Source organism: Triticum aestivum, chromosome 6B (genome assembly GCF_018294505.1).
Source record: "Triticum aestivum cultivar Chinese Spring chromosome 6B, IWGSC CS RefSeq v2.1, whole genome shotgun sequence".
Lineage (NCBI taxonomy): Eukaryota > Viridiplantae > Streptophyta > Magnoliopsida > Poales > Poaceae > Triticum > Triticum aestivum.
This window is the reverse complement of record NC_057810.1, coordinates 182,529,203-182,550,679: the sequence shown is the minus strand read 5'-3', so window position 1 is coordinate 182,550,679 and position 21,477 is coordinate 182,529,203. Positions and strand designations below refer to the sequence as shown.

The following is a 21,477-nucleotide window of genomic DNA, read 5'->3' as shown; positions in this document are numbered from 1 at the left end:
CGAAAGCACTTTGCTCCTCACTAATAATCAAATCCATCAAGCTTCGTAGACGGTTCGTTATAGCTTTGGTTGCAATCTTGTAAAGCACCGGGCACAAAGCAATGGGACGATATTGTGTGATCGATTGGAGGTGACGTACCTTTGGTATGAGTGTTATAGACGTGTCATTCAATCCTGTCGGTAATTCCCCTCCATTAAAGAAATCCAGAACTGCCAAGGTCACCTTGTTGCCTAGCAAATCTCAGTGGCGCTGGTAAAACCCTGTAGTGAATCCATCCACACCGGGAGATTTTGAAGGCGCCATCTGAAAGAGCGCCACCTTGACCTCCTCTCCCGTGTAGGGTTTATTCAAATCATCATTCATGGCTTGGGTGACTCTCTCCGGTACATGCGATAATAGATAACTGGAGTCTCCCCAACCCTGGGAGCGATACAAATTCTGATAAAAAGTTTGCACCTCTTCCTTGTCCTCGCTTTCAGTAGCACAAGTGGAGCCATCGGCACGTCTCAGTCCCGATATTCTATTCATTCGTTTGTGTTGGGCTGCTTGGGCTTGAAAGTACGAAGTGTTTCGGTCTCCATCCCAGAGCCATGGAACACGGGAACGTTGTCAAAGCCAGATTTCTTCCTGATGCAATGCCTCCTTTAGCTTCTTAACAACAGTTTTCTCCTCCTCCGTCGGGCCGGTACCAATAGACCGGCAACGGAGGCGATCCAATCTCTTCTATAGCTGCCTGACAGAACATGTCAGACTGCCAAACTCCTTGGAGCCCCATGGTTCTAGTGTTGCCTGCAAGGTACTCAGAGCAGAGACTACACCTCGGAGCCCTGGCGTATGTTGTATGCCCCGCCAGGTATCACAAACCAAGCGGTCATAATATGCATGCGTGTGCCAGACGTTCTTGTATCTGAATTGCTTCTGTTTCCGTGTGGACGCTGGCAGGCTCTCCTTAATCTTCGCAAACACGAAACAATGGTCAAACTATGTCGAGGGGATATGCCTGACACACATATGCTGAAAGAGCTGCCTGAAAGCTTCATTAGCAAATGCGTGATCTAATCTGGCATTGATGTTTGCCCCGCCGGCTTGATGATTGTCCCAAGTATAGGCCGTACCGGACCAGCCCAAGTCTTGGAAAGAAATCTCATCTATAGCCTCCCTAAAAGCACACATCTGTTTTTCAGACCTCACTGATCTACTAAAGTGCTTAGAGGAGTATAATGTTTCATTATAATCCCCCATGCTCAACCATGCAGCATGTGGTAACATATGAAGTGTACGCAAGAACCGCCAGCTTCTGCTCGCGGAACTCCGTAAAAACCAGTGAAGCGCCAAGTCAAATCTTGAATATTACTCTTGACAAGCACATCAATATGACTTTGGCTATAGTTTTTTAGCTCGACAGTTACATCTCAAGACCAAAAAATACCAATACCGCCACTAAGGTCGGCACTGTCTACAGCAAAACATCCACTAAAACCTAGCGAGTGCTTCAAATCCTCAACTCTTTTTTGCTTTAATTTTCGTTTCCATCACAAAGAGAAGAGTGGGTCCTTCCAACTTCACAATGCTGCGAAGTTTACGAACTGCCTCGGGGTTCCCAAGCCCCCGGCAGTTCCAACTCAAACAACTCATTGATCATGGCAGGACCGCGATGCGGTCTCTGCCGAGTTTTCTGGAGTGGGTTTCTTTTTCTTCGGTTCACGGAATAGTCCCTCAGTCTTAGTGTCATTGCTAGCCGAGGTTGTATCCTCCTTGGTCAAGCTTGTGCCTTCCCCATCCGCACATGTTCTCCCATCAGTAAGAAGTAAAGCTTTAGCCACTGGCCTATAAACTTGTGTGTTGACACCAGATTTTGACACAGTCAAGAACTTATTTAAGATGGCCTCAAATGGAGAAGTGTTCTACATGAAAGAGTTCCATATTGTTGATATCAACATCTTTGAAGTTTGGGTCATTGCCATCCGATTTCATCTCAAAGGCCGAAACTATGATCAAAGTACTAAGATCTTATATTCAGAGTACAGTTTGGCCGATTAAGCCCTGAAGATGACCTCAAATGGAAAAATGATCTACAAGGATTGTCTTCGTCTCGTCGAAACGATTGATTTTAATATAAAAATTGTTCCAATCCAAGTTCGTATGCAAAAGTTAGAGCCATCGGAATACAGTCATGTCAGGAGGCAAAAACTGGCGCGCCCCACCAGACACCCTGTCTGATGGGTAGCGCGAATAATAGCCTGTTTTTCGCGACCGATTTGACCCTTAAGATTACCTATGATAAAAAAACGTTCAACATGAAAGTTGTTCGTCTCGTCAAAACGGTCAAGATTGCTTTTAGGCTTGTTTCCATCCGAGATCGTTTACCACCTCAAAAATTACTCGCAAGGTGCAGCCAGTTTAAACCGAACAGTTTTGGAAAGTTCGGACAAAACCAATCCAAATTTGACTAGGGTTTTGGACGTGAATCCAAGCCTTTTTCTTGCACGGAAAGTCCAGCCGCCTCTTATATACCTAAGGGGTGATGGCCGATTGAACAACACACAATCGATCAAATCATCTACCACTTTTTACCTTTTATCTTTTCTCCTTAACCCTAGTTCTTATTCTTCCTCGTTCTTCGTCTGTTCTTCTTGTTGCAGGGCGGCAAAACTCAAGGCCCTAGGGGCGATCAGGTCGACCTAGGGCAGCCCATAGCCTCCGCGCGCCCAGATGGGGTCCCTCCCGGGCGTGTGGGGTTTCGGGTCCTCAAAAGCACCCGCCGGATTGCCTGCGTACCACGCTTCCGGCCGGGTCTCCTTCAACATGAGCTACGGTGCATCACCCTCGGCGTTGGAGGTACACGGTGACGTGTTCGTGTGCGAACACACTTTTTGGCGACTCCGCTAGGGACGAAGCTTTGAACGGTCTCCGGCCTGTTCTTGCTACGAAGAGATCGTCATCTAGGGTTTGCAATCTACAAAGGTAATATGAACACCCAGTTCCCCTTTGTAGATGCAAATAATTCATATGTTGTTGCTAGATCGCCTAATGAGCCTAATGCATCGGCTAACCCTAGTTTTGTCAATCATGCATCTAATTATGCGCAAGGACCGATGCAAAATAATCTTCATGCTTCAAATTCTTATGATTTTAGCAATGTACAACATATGTATCCTAACTCTCATGCATCAGCAACTCCACAAATCCATATGCCGATGAACAACATGATGAGTTTGGTTAATCAATTTGAAACACCTCATGTTAAAGTTCCCAATAGCACACAAGAAAGTGTTTCACCCTTTTATTCATCAGCAACTAATTTGCAATATGTAAATCCAACATTGTCGATGGATGGGAGAATTGGCCATGCTACTACTAGATATTCGGCCAGTTACTCTCAACCGTCATATGCTACACCTCATGTTAGTAATTTTTTGGCACCGTATACAACTGTAGATGCTCATAATTTTGCTCCGCACCTTCATGGTCATAGCCGAATAAGTGAAAATTTTCTAGGAGTTCACATGCCATCATCTAATATTGTAGCATATGATGCATCCTCTATGCAATTGCATAATTTCGGCAACACCTCATTGCCAAAAGAATCTGAAAGTATTGCGGATCAATCCCTTCCAGAAGCGATTGTGGCTGCACTAAAAAAGAGCTTGGCATAAAACAAGAGAAATAATGCTCTTTGCCTTAAACAATATGAAAAGGGGTTGTTTCCTGATTATGCTGCAATAAAGGCTAGTGTTTTGCAGGAAGATGAAACTTCATCAATTGGTAGTATTGGTGAGAGAGCATATGGTTATACAGAAGTGCATGCACCTCCACCTAGTACCGCAGCATATTATACACCCCCTACACAATTGCAAAATTTCGGTAACACTAACACTTCATTGCCGAAAGATCCTAAAAGCATTGGGGGGCAAACTAATCTAGAGCGGGCTGAAATTGAGAGGGGAGTTAAAGCTTTGCGCGATAGGGTGCAAGTACTTCGCCAAGAGAGAATTGATAGGGAATTAGCTCAAAGAAAAGAAGCCTTGCCAATTGATATAACCAGTGAAAATAATGATGATTCGGAAACTAAAAGTGCTTCGGTTAAAAAAGCTGAATCAAGTAGTATATATTCCGAGTCCATCAAATCCAAAGAGGCAAACATTGTTGGGAAAGGGCATGGAAAGTATAGCAAGACAGCCATACTTGATTTTTCTGAAGTTAACGGAACCTACTTCCTGCCCTATGAGTTTCGTGCCATAGAAATTGACGAGCTTCAAGAACAAGAACAAGTAGCCAAAGAAAGTTTGGTGGACAAATATCTTCAAACTAATGATGCACGAAATCAAGAAAAAAATGATGACAAGGCGTTGGGGAGCTATCCGAAGGCGGAGCAAGATATTCTTCAAATCACACCACCATCACGCTCTCCCAACATATTTGAAGAGGTATGTTTAGCAATTAATTTACCTGTTTTCAGAATTGGTCATGACTTAGTTGTTGATGCATATATTAGAAAAAAAATCATAAAAAATATTGAGAGACCAATGAAGAAGGGTAATTTATTTGTTAGCAATCAGATTGTCACAAAGCATACCGGTCAACACATTACACCATTCAGAAAGACCGATAGCGAAAAATTATTGCAGCCAAGGCTTTCCCCATTGCTTTATCTAAAGTTCATATCTAATTGGGTAGCTTTGCTTATTTATTACTTGGCTTGCATTTGGTATCCATTGAGACATATATGCGCTTACTATTTTTGTTTAAGAAATTTAAAGCCAAGGTTAAATTCTTTTGAGGAAACCAATGCTATTATGATATCTTATAGAAAGACATCGGATATATAGTGAAAAGCACATTGCATAGCCGAATGGGGAGATTCCAAATCTGAACCATTCGTTTGCTTACCTCCAAAGCCGTTCTCACAGCAAGACCGGCTAAACAATAAGAAGTATACCTTCAATTCAAGCATGTGCGATCAAATATTTGATTTGTTGCTGAAAAATAATTACATTAGAATTCTTGATCACCATGTTAAGCCATCAATCCAAGGACGAATGTATTGTAAGTTGCATGATTCGTCCAAGCATAATTTTGATGATTGCAACATGTTTCGTCAAATAGTTAAATCGGCCATTGAAAAAGGACGATTGAAGTTTGTCGAAACACCAAGAGATGACCATTCTATTCTGATTGGTCCTGATGGCAAAAAGTTTTTGCATCGGCTACTTCAAGCCTATCCATTTAAAGAGAATGTAAAAGCTGCAGGTGATGGGATCAAGTTTTCAAGTAAAGAAGTTGTTGAAGAGCATAACGAACATAATCTTGAGGGCGATAATTCCACCGAAGCTACAATGGAGACGCCAAGGACTGGGGGGCAGCAGGCAAATCCAATGATCGATGAAAGCAAACCAAAAGAAAAGAAGGGCTGAAATAAGCGCAAGTGTAAGAGATCAAAAATCACCTTCGCTGGACTATTGGATAAATATCAAAAGAGGAGTGAAGAGAAGAACGCTTATCGGCCAAATCATGCAAAGAAACCAAGATCACCCCCAAGGCGCAAATATGAGGATCGGTATTGGCAAAGTGATAATTTTAATGTAACATATTCATATCCTTATTTTGGGCCGCCAATGCCAATGTTGTGGATGCCTCCCTATGCTCATATAGATCCATATCCATCATGGGACAGGTATGATACAAAGGCACATTCTCCATCTTATTTTAGATCATCTCACCAATATTATGCAGCTCCAAGAAGATCAACATTTGAACAATCACGCATCAAAGACTGTTTCAATCATAAGGAATCGGTCCAGAGCTCAAGGAAGAAGAAAGAGGTGGTAAAGCAAGTTTACCACGTGAAAAGAGATGGTTGTAAGTGTGCTACTTCAGATTTGATCTCAAATAACAAAGAGCCAATTAAAGTGTTGACATTGGCTACAAAAGGCAAAGAAGTGAAACAATCAGTTGATAAAAATCAGAGTGCCAAATCCGAAGAAAAGAAGTTGAGGGTGCACAAGATCCAAAAAGAGTTGCCATTGGTTGAAACAAAATCACAGTCGAGGTGCTCACTCGGCTTATCATATTGGCAAAAGAAGGAATTACAAAATCTTAGTGCACAAGAGCTGAGAAAGAAGAACATGGCATGGGTTCCCAAGAGGATCAATCAAAACAAAAATAATGCGCGTGCTTCTATTGCAACAAGTATGGTAAAAGTGAAAAAAGAGAAGGATGGGAGAAACAAACTATTAAGCTGAAGGTGTGCATCACAACATCAAAATTTTCGGTTAGCACATCATCCATTTTCTTCAACCATGCCATTGATGCCTTTGCCATGGAATTCATCCCTAGGTATGTTCAATTACCCTCCATGGATTTATTTTGATCCATGGATGCAACATAATTTTCTATACCATGAGAGGGTATTACCAAATCACTATACATTTGGTTAGTTACATTTTTGTTGGTAATACAAGGGGCCGAAATATTTTATTGCTATTTTATTTGTTTATTTCGGCTATACATGCTTTAGTGGATGAATTCTACATGGACCTCATAGCAATGGCCGATATAAACTTATCGTCCTAAGAATATGCCAAAATGGCCGATGGAGTGTTGACATCGTCCTTAGAGCAAGCTATGTGCAAGTTATTTTTCGGCACACAGGCTTTGCCGAAAAATAGGGGGGCATGTGTTGACACCAGATTTTGGCACAATCAAGAACTTATTTAAAATGGCCTCAAATGGAGAAGTGTTCTACATGAAAGAGTTCCGTATTGTTGATATGAACATCTTTGAAGTTTGGGTCATTGCCATCCGATTTCATCTCAAAGGCCGAAACTATGATCAAAGTACTAAGATCTTATATTCAGAGTATAGTTTGGCCGATTAAGCCCTGAAGATGACCTCAAATGGAAAATGATCTACAAGGATTGTCTTCGTCTCGTCGAACGATCGATTTTGACTAGGGTTTTGAACGTGAATCCAAGCCTTTTCCTTGCACGGAAAGTCCAGCTGCCTCTTATATACCTAAGGGGTGACGGCCGATTGAACAACACACAATCGATCAAATCATCTACCACTTTTTACCTTTTATCTTTTCTCCTTAACCCTAGTTCTTCTTCTTCCTTGTTCTTCGTCTGTTCTTCTTGTCGCGGGGCGGCAAAACTCGAGGCCCTAGGGGCGATCAGGTCGACCTAGGGAAGCCCATAGCCGTCGCGCGCCCCGACGGGGTCCCTCCCGGGCGTGTGGGGTTTCGGGTCCTCAAAAGCACCTGCCGGATTGCCTGCGTACCGCGCTTCCGGCCGGGTCTCCTTCAACGTGAGTTGCGGTGCATCACCCTCGGCGTTGGAGGTACACGGTGACGTGTTTGTGTGCGAACACTATGTAGGAGCTTCTTTGCGCTTCGACTGTTGCTTATTCTTATGCGGAGAAACCACTTCCTCCCCCGAATCCTTATTGGTGCTTGAATTCTTGGTGGTAGCCTTGCTGTGAGCACCTGCTCTTGGATCCCTCGAGGAGTTATCATTGGACGCCTGCTTCTTGAATTCATCTGGTGCACGAAGCGAGGGGCCAAACGGTAAGTTCCCGTTCTCATCACGTGAACGCGGGGTTGGGCAGTATAGATCTGAATGCCCAATCTGCCACAGGAGAAGCAAAAGTACGGTAGTTGTTTGTACTGAATATCATACAAGTCCACCTTCTTTCTCCTGACAGAGTTTATCAGAATCCACCTCCTGATTGGTTTTGCTACCTCAATAGAAACCCTCGCCCGTAGATATCCGCCATTGTGATCAAACTTCACCAGCTGGGCATTCTGATCCATCTGCTTGGCTATTGGATTCCACCATGCCTCATCCCTCAAATTGTAGGGTAGGTTTATGACCCTAGCCCAAACTTGCAGCCAATCAAACTTAACTTCATCCGGCCTCATACACTCATCAAACTCAGCTAGCACCACAACATTCTTGTTAATATGCCATGGCGATCCTCCCCAAACTCGATCCCTATCTCGCTGACTTTCGAACTCAGCCACAAACACGTTGATCCCTGTAGATCGGAATTGCAAACCACGCGGGTTCCCCCAGGCCGGCCGAAGAGCCTTGGTGATAGTCTAGATATGAAACGGGTTCCGGTGCAGTACCTTCCCTGCCAACAACCACTTCGCCGGTCCTCCATCGATCCGATCGTCAAGAACCAGAGGAGTCGCCTCTTCTTCAGATATATCAAGCTTTCCTAGGGCTTCCTCCAGTTTCCTCCTAGCACCAGCGCCCGCCTCAGGATCACTCCCCACGGCGCCATGGCCCGCCATCTGCGCGCCCTTCTTCGCTCTCTTCCCCCTTCACACCGACGATGAATCCCCGGGCGAACTCCCGATTCCACTCCGCAATCCTAATCGCCTTGGGCGCCGCCAGAGGGTTTTAGGGTTTGGGGGGTACTAGTAGTATCTAAAAAGCTTGCTATACTTGGGTCCTAAATACTTCCACCATCCAAAAATACTTGTTGAAAAAATGAATAAAAAAATTGAAGGGACTTGGAGAGTAAAATGCATCAGCCGTCCCTGAACTCGCTGGCAAGGACCAAAACGGTCCCTAAACTCTGAAACTGATCCAATACGATCCCTAAAATTGTAAATACGATGTCAGTACGGTCCTGGAACTTGTGCGACCAGTCCTCGGCTACGCATGTGCGTACTGCTCGCGTACGCCGCGACGTCCAGGTCAGCTACAGACAAGTTCGCGGGCAACCGCTGCCAGTCCTGGGTGTTTTTGCGTTCGCCGCCCCCAGGATCTGCTTTCATCAGTCATCCGCGTCGCATGTTCCTCTTGTCAGACCAGAAGTAATCGACCTTGGAGTCTTGGATAGCGGCGGCCGCCTGATGATCGTCGGCAGGTCCAGCACGTGAACGGCCCAGGGACGGCAGAGGAACGAAGCAGCTCGCCGCCGCATCTTCCAACGGTGCTCTGCGGCGCCGATGAGTGCTTGATACGGCGGCTGGTTGAGGTTGCGGCTCCGACGTACAGTAAGTCAAAATTATCCAGGTGTGGCATGGTTTTATTCTTTTATGTGAAGATCGAGTCATTCCCAAGTGGATTAAGTAATGATTTCTAGTTCCCCTATGTCTGCTGTTTGATTTCATGGAATTTCATACGCATCATGCTAGGGCTCATTGAATATTGGGTTCCTGAAAGTGAATTGAGCACTGGCCATGTTTGATCATAGGGGATTAAGCACTCTTTTTGGTGAGCGACTGACTTGCTTAATTATACTCTGTTTCAGGGAAAGAAAGCCCGTTTTTCACTCGTGGGGAGGCTGCAAGGCAACAAGCTTGGGAAATGCAGAATAACCAAGAGGACACAAACTACAACAAGTAGTTCAACGGCAGAGGAGGAAAGGTTAGATTCATGCCAGAGAAAGAAGCCAATGAAAATAGGTGCGTCTTCCAATCAGACCAGGGTCACCAGGCTAGGCTTCAAGAAACCTAGAAGGGTTAGCATGTTTGATGAATTTAGGTGAGAAGAAATATGTCGTCAGAAATGGGGATCTTCATGACTTTTGTGTTTCTGCTTATGATCGGGCGCAGAACTTGTAATGGCTATGTTCTGTTTATGATCATTGTGCTGATCATAAGACTACTAAATTTGTAAACCTGCTATGTAATGTTCAGGTTCAACACTTATGCTTTGACATGTTCACTTCATATATGTGTACTGGCAAGAGTTTAGTGCAAAAGTTCACGGCATATATGTGTTATCACTGTCAAAAATCATTACGGTACATGTTCAGTGCAAGGATAGTTCACAATATAGCTGTCTGGGATAGTTCACATAAATATGCCAGATAGCAAATTTCACTCCCATTGGAACACAATGTGGTTCACAAACACAAGATAATTTGCAAACAATGCTAGTGCAACAATACTAGCTCAGACTGCCAAGTTCAGTACTCTAAGATATACATATAACTGGAATTAACATACTGTCGTCTTGATGCCCAGCGATCCCGACGTCGCGCCAATTGCTCGGCTCCAGCCACTGAACTGGATCCGCCGGCGGCAACACTTCAATTTCATGCAGACTCCAGAACAGAGGTGCACTTCTCCGGCGTTGAGAAACACAGCCACAGGTCGTGCGGTGGGCACGGGTCATGCACACCTCGCACGGCAGGACGCCGCACCGCTTCCCCATGGCGGCCACAAGTGCGTCCGCCTTCATCAAATCGCCACCATCTCCATCAGCACGTGCCCACGGGACATCCATGGACGGCGTCCGCGCGAGGAGCACATGGCCTGTCACTGGGCGGAGACAGGGCTCTCCCCGCCGCGCCACCTCCGCCCGAGGAGCAAGCTGCGGCTCGGGCCACCGGCGGAGACGGGTGGGGGAGGCACGACTTGGTAGCCACCGGCGACGGGAGGTGGATAGGCGCCGAGGTTGCTGCCGTCGCCGTCGACGGAACTATGTGTCACGGTGGCGCCGCCCATCGCCCATCGTGCGGGATCATTCGTGGTGGACCGCTATTTGGGGAAGCTAGGAATTGCGGCTTGCTTTGACCAGGAGACGACCAGATTTTCTGACCGCGGGCCCTCTTTGTTGACATGGCTGACGTGCACGTCGCCGCGTACGCGAGAAGTAGGCGCATACGTAGCTCAGGACTGGTTGCACGAGTTGCAGGGCCGTATTGACATCGTATTGTCAAGTTTAGGGATCGTATGAAATCAGTTTCAGAGTTTAGGGACCGTTTTGGTCCTTGCCAGCAAGTTCAAGGACGGTTGATGCATTTTACTCGGGACTTGGATAAAATACTTGACGACTGTCAGTTTCCAGCACAGTCCACCGCCAACTTCCCTCTTTCCCTTCCTAAAAAAAAAAAAAAAAAAAAAACTTCCCTCTTTCCCCTTCCCCCCTCCCCAAAACCTCCATCTCAGAGGAAAAAGGTAACCTCCTCACCGCCGGCCAATCGGGCATCCGCCATGGTCTACCTCCCGCCCCACCGGCGCCACTCCAGCAGTTCCGAGCCCGCCCCAACCCCTTTCCCGCCCATCTCCTCCCTCCAGTCCCTCTCCATCTCCTCCCCTCGCGGTCGCGGGCGTCACCACCTCCGCCCGTCCAACAACAAGATCATCCATACCGCGGGCTGCGTGTCCCGCTGGTCCCCGATCCCGCCCTTCCCCCTCGGCTCCGACGATGCCGAATCTTTCCGCCTCGTTCCCTTCCCCTGCGATCCCATCGAGCGCGAGACCGGCGCCAAGCCCCTCGTCCTCGCCCTCTCCTCCCCGAAAAACTCCTCCGACTCCGCAGAGGCCGCGGTCGCGGCCATCGTCGAGAGGTTCTTGCCGGATCTCCTAGCCGCGGCGGAGAGGGCGAGGGCGACGGCGCACGATGCGCCCACGGAAGACGAGGAGGTAAAACTGAGCCTCGTGGCAAGGGTGGGCAAGGTTCTGTTCCAACCGTGAGTCTTCTCCTACATTTGTCCGTACCACCATTCAATTTCTTGAACCCTGTGCTTCGTGTCATATCACATTTTGATTAATGCGCAAAGAGCTGCTTTCTCTGGGTGATGTTGTGTAGCGGACCTAGCGGCGGACCCGTCTCCCTGGACTCTGTTCGCGACGCAGCAAAAGCAGGGGCAGAAGGATTGAAGAGCCAGGTCCGTAAGTCGTTCTATACGAATTTGCCTGGCAAGTGTGTGGATGAGATTGGGATGTATATTGGGAAGCTGACCGATCTGAAGTTCGATTCATCAAAAAAGCACTACCATGTCAAGGTTTGGACGTCCTAACAGTTTCAGAGTTATAGCTGGTTATTTTTCAGATGAGTGTGAACTGACTTTGGGGCCTGTAAATACCCGATAGGTGTTTGACAAGCAGCGAAGTGATACGACGATGTCTTGCAAATGCACTGTGCAAGAGGATGGGAAGCTTGTGATCCACAAGGTCTGCATACATTTCTGTCCTTTCTTTTGGTTTTCAGAACTCAGCGTGACAGTTAACGTTTAGCGCTAACACAGTATGAAATATTGGGAATATTGTGCATAGTTTTGTTCTTTTACGCTTGACAATTAAGAACCCAAGACTGTCGAGATAAGTAATCTATAAGTTGGTATTCATTGAGACGATGCATGCTGCTAACATTTAGCCATCAATTATCATGCTTGTCTTTGTTCAAAGGATTTTTTGGGCAATTCAGATGAAGGAATGTGTAAATATAATCAGTTTGTATACACAATATCATTCACTATATGCGTACCACTGTATGTGGTCTTCTGATTGCCACTCAAGTGGGCGGTGTTTCCTTCTTTCTCTAAAGCAGCCGTGTCTCTTGTTTGTGGTCTATAACTTGGACAAATAGCTCTGAACTCAGTATGTTTTTTAACTCAAAAAACTGCAGCAATAAAACTCAGTGTGACAGCATTGTTATGGAAAAGCAACTATGTTTGCTTGAAATGAGTTGAATCGAGATTGTTTCACTGGCAGATGTAGGCTATAGTCGATGCGATTATTATTCTTTTTTGCCTTGTTTCTTTTCATTCTACTGCTGATACTGTTGGGCATAACATTTTCCCTTAGATAGGTGAGGAGATGTGCAAAATTTCATTTATACCATGTATAAGGCCAGTTGGTTAGGTTATAATACGTTACCCACATACTGTGGCTTGTGCTAAATTGCTCAGATATACTATTCATTACAAGCCGCCAGCTAACAATGGTTTTCTTTCTCATTAGTCTCCACTGTTACTTCTCGTGCAGGTTGAATTGAACCAGATACGGCAGCTGGTGGAGGACATATCCTGCCTGTCCAAAGATTTTGATTTAAGGTTGATGTTGCGTACAAAAAGGATCCTGAAGAACATAGACGTGAGTTCATATTAGAACTACCTTGAGCCTTTCTGTTATGATCTTATCTGCTGCAGGCTCATCTGATATCACTTGCAGCCTGAAGTGGAAAATGCCATAAAGAGCTTAGTGTCTTCAGCTATTGTTGATCCTGATGCCAAAGGGGGACTTAAATGGCCACTTGGGAATGAGTCGATTGGTGAGAGGTTCAGCATAGTTGGGGTGTGGCATACAAGCTATAGTGCTTTCAGGAATAAAACCTTAAGGTTGAAGCTCAGGTGTGCTGACCGGTTTGACCACCGGACCTCCACTGGAGAGATTTCCAATGAAGTTACCTTCAAACTAACTGGCATATCTGAGAGACTGCAGGTTACTACACGATAAATCAATTCATAAGATAATATATTTTTTGACTTGTTTTCATAAGATAATATCATTTTTTTACTTGTGATGTTCCTGAGCAAATTTTTTGGTTGCATGTGGTAGGGGAACTTTTGGTCTATGGGTGTATATACACCCTATATGGGAAAACAATATTAGTAATTAAATAAGAAGTGAAAAAATCTGTAAATATTTTTGAATTAAAGTTGACCTTCTATTGTACTTATAAGAAAAATTCCATAAAAGGATAAAAACCTTTTGACTTCTTTTCAGAAAAAACAAAAGTTTCGGCAAGAATAGTGTGAATAGTGACCTATAATAGCAAATAATTTTGTTTTCTTGCCCTGAAGTCAACGCTGGGTTTTTGTTCGCAGAAATTTAATACTAGTGCAAAAGAGTGTCAAGTTTGTTCCAAAAAAACTTCTAAACTTTTTTGACCTTTTTGTATTTATTAAAATAATAATCTCATATAGGGTGTATATACACCCAGGAACTGAAGGGTATTTCCCGTTGCATGTATGACTTACATGCATTTTATACTGGCTTTGCTTGACCTGATGTCCAAACAACAATCCTCTTGTGTCTATTTCATAGGCATGTGATGTGCACACCTAATATCCTGTTTTAGTGCTGACATTTGCGTACTCTCAATTGGAATTATCATATCATGTGCACACCTAATATTCTGTTCTCCTACCAACATACGAGTACTCGGAATTAGAATTATTGCTGTTGTGTTTTCTAACCGACTGTGGATTGAACAGCACAATGACTCTGTCTCCTTAATCATTTACCAGGATGGGAATGAAGAGGTGGACACTCTGAAGGGGATGCTGGAGTCTGTGGTGCAGATGATCTGGGACATTGTTTTGAGCTACAAGATCTAGCCTTGAGCTTGGGTATGCTGACATACAGAGGTAGTACATTGCATTGTCATTGTGTGCCATACAGTTGTTTGACGATGCTTTGGTCTTCCTTGCTAGTAGTTGCTACTGCAATGGGTGTGGGTTTGCAGACCCGCTGTGTATATAGACTTGTAGTAGTATTTAGTACTCCCTCAGTAAACTAATATAAGAGCGTTTAGATCACTAAAATAGTCATCTAAACACTCTTATATTAGTTTACGGAGGGAGTAGTGAATTACTGAATTGCCATGCTGGTTAACTGTCACGGGAATGTGGTGTGTGCTACCAGCTGAGTTGCAGTTTTCAGATTGTTCGCATTTCAGTTTTCGTTCCCCACCTTCCCTTGGCAACCTAGATGGATATGCGCCTTCACGAATGAACTAGATGGATATGTTTGTCCCACTGCCTTAGATTGCTGGCGGTGCCTGGTAACAACATATAGTCTCCCCTTGCGAAACAACATAGTCTCCCCTTGCGAAACAACATATAGGTTATTAGGCTGTGCTGTTTAAACAAATTAAGGAGAGCTACAAGCATGGCACATTAGGTTGTAAACCTGGTATTACAGGCAACATAGCATCTTTGTTAACATCCAATAATCTGCCAATACCAAACAGCTAAGCAAGCATGGAAGGCATCAAACTTACAAATCAATGGAATACAGTGACTAATTTGATGGGCTTGTAAAAAACGCTCTTGTATTATGGGACGGAGGGGTCATAAAGGTAAGCTGATTTCACATAAGTTCAACATATACACATGATTTTCGCAACAAGAAAAACACAGGACACCGTTGGTTGCAACCATCACACTATCACATGATGCTAGTTTTATTTTCCATTATGCACAGCCACACATGTGGAGCTATCACAGGTAAGATTTCAATATGATGATTGTCTTGTAATGAACCACCATGATGAAATAAAAGATCATGTCTACGTTCTGGTATGTAAACACTAAACGGAACATAAGAATATCAACTGAACATCGCAACAATATGTGATTCTTGAATGTCGAAATACTCAAAATTTCTAGATGCCCCGAAGGTAGATTTTGCCGTCGTTCCTGTAAATAACTCGTTGGACTCATCAGATGCAATCAACGACAACGTTCTGAGACCTAACCACTGGATGCTTTTCTACCTTCTAGTTCCCTTTTGCAAGCATCAGCGATGCACCTAGTGATGCTATATCACAACCATTACCTGTTCTTTCAGTAACTTTCTTAGGAGTCTGCTGAAATAGGTATAAGAGATTTCTGGCCCCTTCCCCCTCTCCTCCCCTCCCCTCCCGCGGCGCGCCCGCGCGCGCCCGGGGGGGGCCCTGTGGTCGCGGCCCTCGGCCCCGTCTCGCTCCCCTCCCCCCCCCGCCGTCGCCGGCACGCTTCGTCGGGCAAAGCCCGGCGAGCGAGGCGGCGGCAGGGCCCTCCTTCCCCGTCCGCTCGAGGGCGCCGGCGCGCGGCGGCCCCTTTGAGCGACGGTGCTGGTCGCCCGCGGAATCCAGCGGTGCGGCGGCAATCTCGTGGGGTGGCGGGGTGGCCTGCTGTGGCGGTGCTCCGGCGATCCTCGGGCTACCCGCTGCGGGGCGGCTGCGGTGCTCCCATTTCGGGAGCTGGCGCGCGACCAGTCTCGGGCCGGATCCGTCCGGATCTGGCTTTGGGGGCCGGCCGGTGGCGCCTGGCTCCGGTGGTGCGTGCCCGGCGGCTCCGGCGCTTGGAGCCCGCCGGGCGACGCGGGTAGGGCAGCGGCCGGGCGTGGCTGCTGCTCCGGTCGTGGGCGGCGACATGGGTAGGCCTCGATGGCCTACCGGTGTCGTGGCGGCTTCACGGTGACTCGACGGATCTGTCCGCGGCAACGGCCGGCTCCTCCGGCGTCGGTTTGTCTGCGTTCGGGCCGTCTCGTCCTTCACCCCATCTCCTCGTCGCCCGGGCGCTACTCCCATCAAAGGGCTGGTCCTTTCCCAGCTGCGATCCACCGCTCGTCTCGCGCCCGATGCCGCAGGACAAAACTCGTCTCGCGCACGATGCAGCAGGACCGAGCTCGTCTCGCGCACGATGCAGCAGGACCGGGCTCGTCTCGCGCACGATGCTGCAGGACCGACCTCGTCTCGCGCACGATGCAGCAGGACCGAGCTCGTCTCGCGCACGATGCTGCAGGACCGAGTTCATCTCGCGCTTGGGGTAGCAGGATGGGTCGGTGGATGCCGGTTCTGGCCGACCTATTGGGTCTTGACGCTGGGGGTTGCCCAGGGGCGCGAAAGGTGGGACCTTTCCGCTCGTCTCTTTCGTTGGGGTGCGTCGGGTCACGGGTGAGGTGGTGTTGAGGTCTTGGATGCTGGGGCGGCGGCCCTGGTGGTGGTGGTGGTGCGGTGCTCTTGGACAAAGCCCGCGCCTTGGTGCTGCCCGCTCATCATGGCCGTGTGGGCGGCGTGGTAGCCGGGGTGTGGCGTTCGGTGGCGGTGAATGTTGGCCGAGGTGAAAACTTGCTCTATCTTCGGACGGACCGGCGGCGGCGAAGATCGCTCCCTTCTTGAAGGCGTCGTCGCGGCTCTCATTGCCCATCATGCGGCTCCGGGGGAAACTTTAATCCTTGGATTGGGCGGAGGCGGCGCTCCGGCGTCGTTTTCTTCCTGAAGGCGCCGCCTTGGAGCGCATGGTTCGTCATATGTAGCTTCATATCTTCGGGGCGGTAGTGCTAGGAGTAGTGTTGCTGCGCTCAGCGCCTTTGTATCGTGTGGTTGTATTGGATGCTTGTGGGTTGTTGCTTTATATATAAAGTGAGGCGAAAGCCTTTTTCGGTAATAGGTATAAGACACGAGTTCATGTGATCAAAGAACGCGGATACAATATCAAATGCCAGTAAGAAATACCAGACCAGCGGGCGGCCGAGGACATGGTCAGAACATCTGTATATATAGTTGCCCTTGTTTTATGCACTTGTATAGTTGGGTCTTGAGAGAAACTTTTGGTTTCGACAGTATTTTGTGACTTTGTCTGCATACGTTTAGCGCACATAAAATTCAGTTCAGTAAATGGCAAGGGTCGGTGAGGCCGTGAGGGAACTCTTAGCGAGAAGAAGGGAAAACACGGGAGAAGGGAGAAAAGCATCACACCCAACAGGATTTTGTAAACGCATACAATTTGTGAGTGGAAGCTTTATTAAATGTCAACATACGGTGGAGAAAGGGATAGAAGCGTCACAAGGAAAGTGCAACTGTGGACGCACACAAGAACAGAAGGCGGGCTACTACTCCCCACACTGAACACAAATGTTAAGAACAGAAGGTGACACGATTAGTCAGTTACTCTCCTTTGAAAGACTCTAGCGGAGGGGTATCCGAGCTCATCCACGTGTTCGCTGCATTGTAGGTCCTGAACCCTTTCACAGCGTCCGCGGCAGCGTAAGAATCTAGCTCGGCCATCTCCTCGGGCGCAAGCCTGAGGGCGAGCGCCGCGAGGTTGGTGTCGAAGTTGTCCATCTTGGTAGTCCCCGGGATCGGGCACAGGTCTGGTCCCTGGTGGTGAACCCAGGCCAGAGCGAGCTGCGACGGCGTGCATCCTTTTCTCGTCGCCATCTCGTTCACCCTCTCGAAGATCCGCTGGTTGTGCTCCAGGTTGCTTGGAACCGAGGCAGATTCTGCACAAGTGAAATGGGTTGATATGTTTTTTTTTAAGAAAAGAAGGATGACCCCCGGCCTCTGCATCTGGGCGATGCATACGGCCACTTTATTAATTATTCTTACAAGACCTTACAAAGTAATACAACAGTAAGACTAAAGCCGTCGTCTAAGCCACTCTATCCAGTTGATGAAGGGGTGCAGATAGTCTGGGCCTAATACCAAACAGGCATCGCAGCCAAACCTAACATCTAAGACCTGAGATCCCATCCAGGACGCCTGCCGGGCATGGGTCTCACCCGTCCGGCGTGCACTCAGAGGCCGCCGCCACCAACTTCCACCGCTCCATCTTCAGAACTGTATTAATGCATCAACCTTGCTCGGTCCAGCTATCGTCGACGCCACCACGGCGCCCAACGGCACCTCCTCCCTACGCGCAAACATCTTAGGACGTCGCGGTCACCACTGATACACCTCAGCACCATGCTGCCAAGTACCACCAGCCGACACAGCTTGAAGTCTTTGAAAGATCTGTCGTGCGTAGCACCTGCCGACCAGGCATGACAAGGCATAGCACCTGTCGGTCAGGCGTGACTTGACATCTCCACCGAAGCTCTGTGCAAGATGAAGTCGCTCCACCTCCAGCCTCTCTGAACGGGACGGGAGCACCCCAGGAAGACACGGCGAAGGGTTGGGCACCACAATCACCACGAGAGCCGGACCAGCCGACCGCCATGGCGAAACGACACCACTAAAGAGAACCGCCGCCATCAGGAACGCCAAGAACGCGCTGCAGCTGTCCCACCTCCCGCCGGACCCAAAGCGGCGCCTTCAAGAAGGTGACGGAGCCGGGCACCGCCGTCGCCCAACCAAAGTTGTGGGTTTTTACCCGGATGCAGGGGGAGGACGAGGGGGAGGGAGCTGGATCTCGAAGCCGCCTTCAAGAAGGAAACATCGCCTGGGGCGCCGCTGGCGTCATGGTCGCCGCAGCCGGCCAAGAAATTACTCCGATCCAAAGATCCCAACCCCACATCCGCGCAGTCCGCCATCGGATCCGGCCGGATTGACGAGGAGGAAGCAGCAGCACGGGGGCGCCGTCTTCAAATCTGACGAAGGAGAGCAACAGGGGATCCCTCCACGTGGCGCCCGCATCCACCGCCAACTCGCCTCCCGCGAGGCCGAGAAGACGCGGTCCACAACTCCGACGAGCGCCGCCCGCCTCCCGGACGACGTCGCCCCCACCAGCAGAGGCCGCCGCCTCAAACCCGAGGCCCGGGCCGGACGGATCTGGCGGATCCGATCCCTACGCCTGCCCGAGCGCGAGAAGCTCCCCGCCGCCACCCTCCTTGGCTGCGCCCAGGGCCTGCCCGGCACTAGCCTCTGGCAGCGGCGAGGACAGGACGTACGTCGTGACGACGAGGGGCGGCTGCGCGAGATATGTGATCATGAAGTTCGAACTATATTTTCAAGACTATGCCGATGCCAAGCTCCATGTAGAACGAACGACATATAAATGTGTTGACAATTGCTGGGTAAGAACTAAGAAGAGAACAATATAACTATGCAGGAGTATGTCTGAATTGAAATGAAATGGTTTGGACCTGCAGGTAGGGATGATCTCCTCTTCAGAGTCTCTGGTCCAGAGCGACCACTCGAGCTGCACGGCGGTGATGGGATGGACGGCGTGGGCTCTTCTTATGGTGGAAGCGGAGGCCTCCGACAAGCCTACGTACTTTATCTTCCCCTCCTCCACCAGCTTCTTCAGCTCGCCCATCTAGGGGTACAACAAACAGTTAGTCAGTTTAAGTTGTGGAAATAGATACGGCGAAGTGACTGATGAACAATTGCTGTGAGCGATCAATGGCATCTGCCTGGATTCAGGAACAAGGCTGACCGTGATCTCAATGGGCAGACGGGTGTCGATGCGGTGCTGGTAGTAGAGATCGATGCAGTCGACTCCAAGGCGCCGCAGGCTGGCCTCGCACGCATGCCGGACGTACGCCGGCGAGCCGCAGAACTCCCACCCCGGCGGCGCCTCGGTGAACTTGACCCCGAACTTGGTGGCCACGGGCCACCTGCACTCCTGGCCCACCGGTAGCCAACAACCCTCCCTGCAGCGCCTTGCCTAGAAGGAGCTCGTTGGTGAAGGGGCCGTAGGCGTCGGAGGTGTCGAGGAGAGTGACGCCTGCGGCGACGGCGTGGCGGAGGAGCGCGAGCATGTCGTCGTCCGGCTTCGCCGGGCCGTAGTTGGCGGACATGCCCATGCAGCCGAGGCGAGACCTCCAGCCCGTGTGAGCCCAGCTTCATCCGAGGCACCGTCGGCTTGGCCATGATGAACTAGCTTTTTTTAAAAAAAAAAGGAACTTCCCGGTTCTGCATCACAACGATGCATACAGCCAATTTTATAAATAAGCAAATAGATTCAACAAGATTTTAAAGTCTGAAACAAAAGTAAAGACAAGCTCATAAAGAGCCAAAGGGCCAAAAACACAAAAACCAAAAGGCCACAACCGGCTGGCATAAGAAAAATAGGAAAACTACACCTAGTAGATCCTGTCCAGTTGCGCTTTGCTAAGTTATCCTTAGTTAATATGACTTATTTATGTACAAACCACATAAACACTTTACTTTTCAAAGGAACTTTGACTTTCCAAACATATTTTGAACTAGGAATGGCACTAAAATTGATAACATCGAGATACATTGATTTAACTGTGAACTCTTCATACCTAGTGAGCTTCCAGCGCAACTGATCAGGCTGTTGAGATAGTTGAACCTCCATCAGTCTACTCACTAAATGAAGCCACGCTTCCCAACGATTGCCGGCAAGCGTCCTCCTAAAATGAATATTAAGGGGGATGGACTGAAGTATCGTTGCAACATAAGCATCACGCCGTTGAACAATACTATAAAGGGATGGGTACTGAAGTGCGAGTGGCGTCTCTCCTAGCCAGGTATCCTCCCAGAAACGCGGGGTAGTGCCATTACCGATTATAAACTTTGTCCTATTGAAAAAGGCTGATTTGACTCTCATGAGCCCCTTCTAAAAAGGCGAGTCCGTCGGTCTCACTGTCACCTGGGACAAAGTTTTGGATTGCAGATACTTACTACGGAGAAACTACGCCCATGTAGCATCAGTCTCAACAGATAACTTAGACAACCACTTGCTGAGAAGACATCTGTTCTTGACTTCAAGATTTTCAATGCCAAGACCCTCTTGGTCTTTTGGTCAACAAATAATATCCCATTTGGCGAGTCTATATTTTCTTTTTAGTTCATCGCTCTGCCAGAAGAATCGGGATCGATATAAGTACAACCTTTTCCTAACTCCAACTGGGACTTCGAAGAAAGACAAGAGAAATATAGGCATACTCGTGAGCACCGAATTAATAAGAATTAATCGGCCTCCGTATGACATGAGCTTGCCCTTCCAGCAACTCAGTTTTTCCTTAAACTGATCCTCGATGCATTTCCATTCTCTGTTTGTGAGCTTACGATGATGAATGTGTATACCTAAGTACGTAAAGGCCCCGTTTGGTTCTGCGTTTGAACCAAGATTTCGCTGCGTGGCAGCCGAATCCTAACCAAACACCGAAACGAGTGACCACGATTCCTTCAAAGCGCAGCCAAAAATACACGTACGTGGGAAAGCAGCGAAGGAGGTGCTTCCCTGGCTGCCGCTGCGTGCCCACCCCGCTTTGCCCCATCCTTTTGATGAAATTACCCACGTTTGCCACTGGCCAAAACAGATCAGAACCC

At 48.1% G+C, this 21,477-nt stretch overlaps 1 protein-coding gene and 1 pseudogene across 1 annotated transcript; one reads left to right on the top strand and one right to left on the bottom strand.

Moving 5' to 3' along the window:
- The first annotated feature begins 10,852 nt into the window (after positions 1–10,852).
- Positions 10,853–14,426, top strand: LOC123136475 (uncharacterized). Its single transcript, XM_044555843.1, has 6 exons — positions 10,853–11,434; positions 11,554–11,749; positions 11,838–11,918; positions 12,732–12,839; positions 12,918–13,187; positions 13,997–14,426. The coding sequence occupies exons 1-6, from the start codon at positions 10,956–10,958 to the stop codon at positions 14,084–14,086; spliced, it is 1,224 nt and encodes a 407-aa protein (XP_044411778.1). The 5' UTR covers positions 10,853–10,955; the 3' UTR covers positions 14,087–14,426.
- A 2,977-nt stretch (positions 14,427–17,403) lies between these two features.
- LOC123133907 (probable aldo-keto reductase 2) lies at positions 17,404–20,049 on the bottom strand (annotated as a pseudogene).
- Between the last annotated feature and the right edge of the window lie 1,428 nt (positions 20,050–21,477).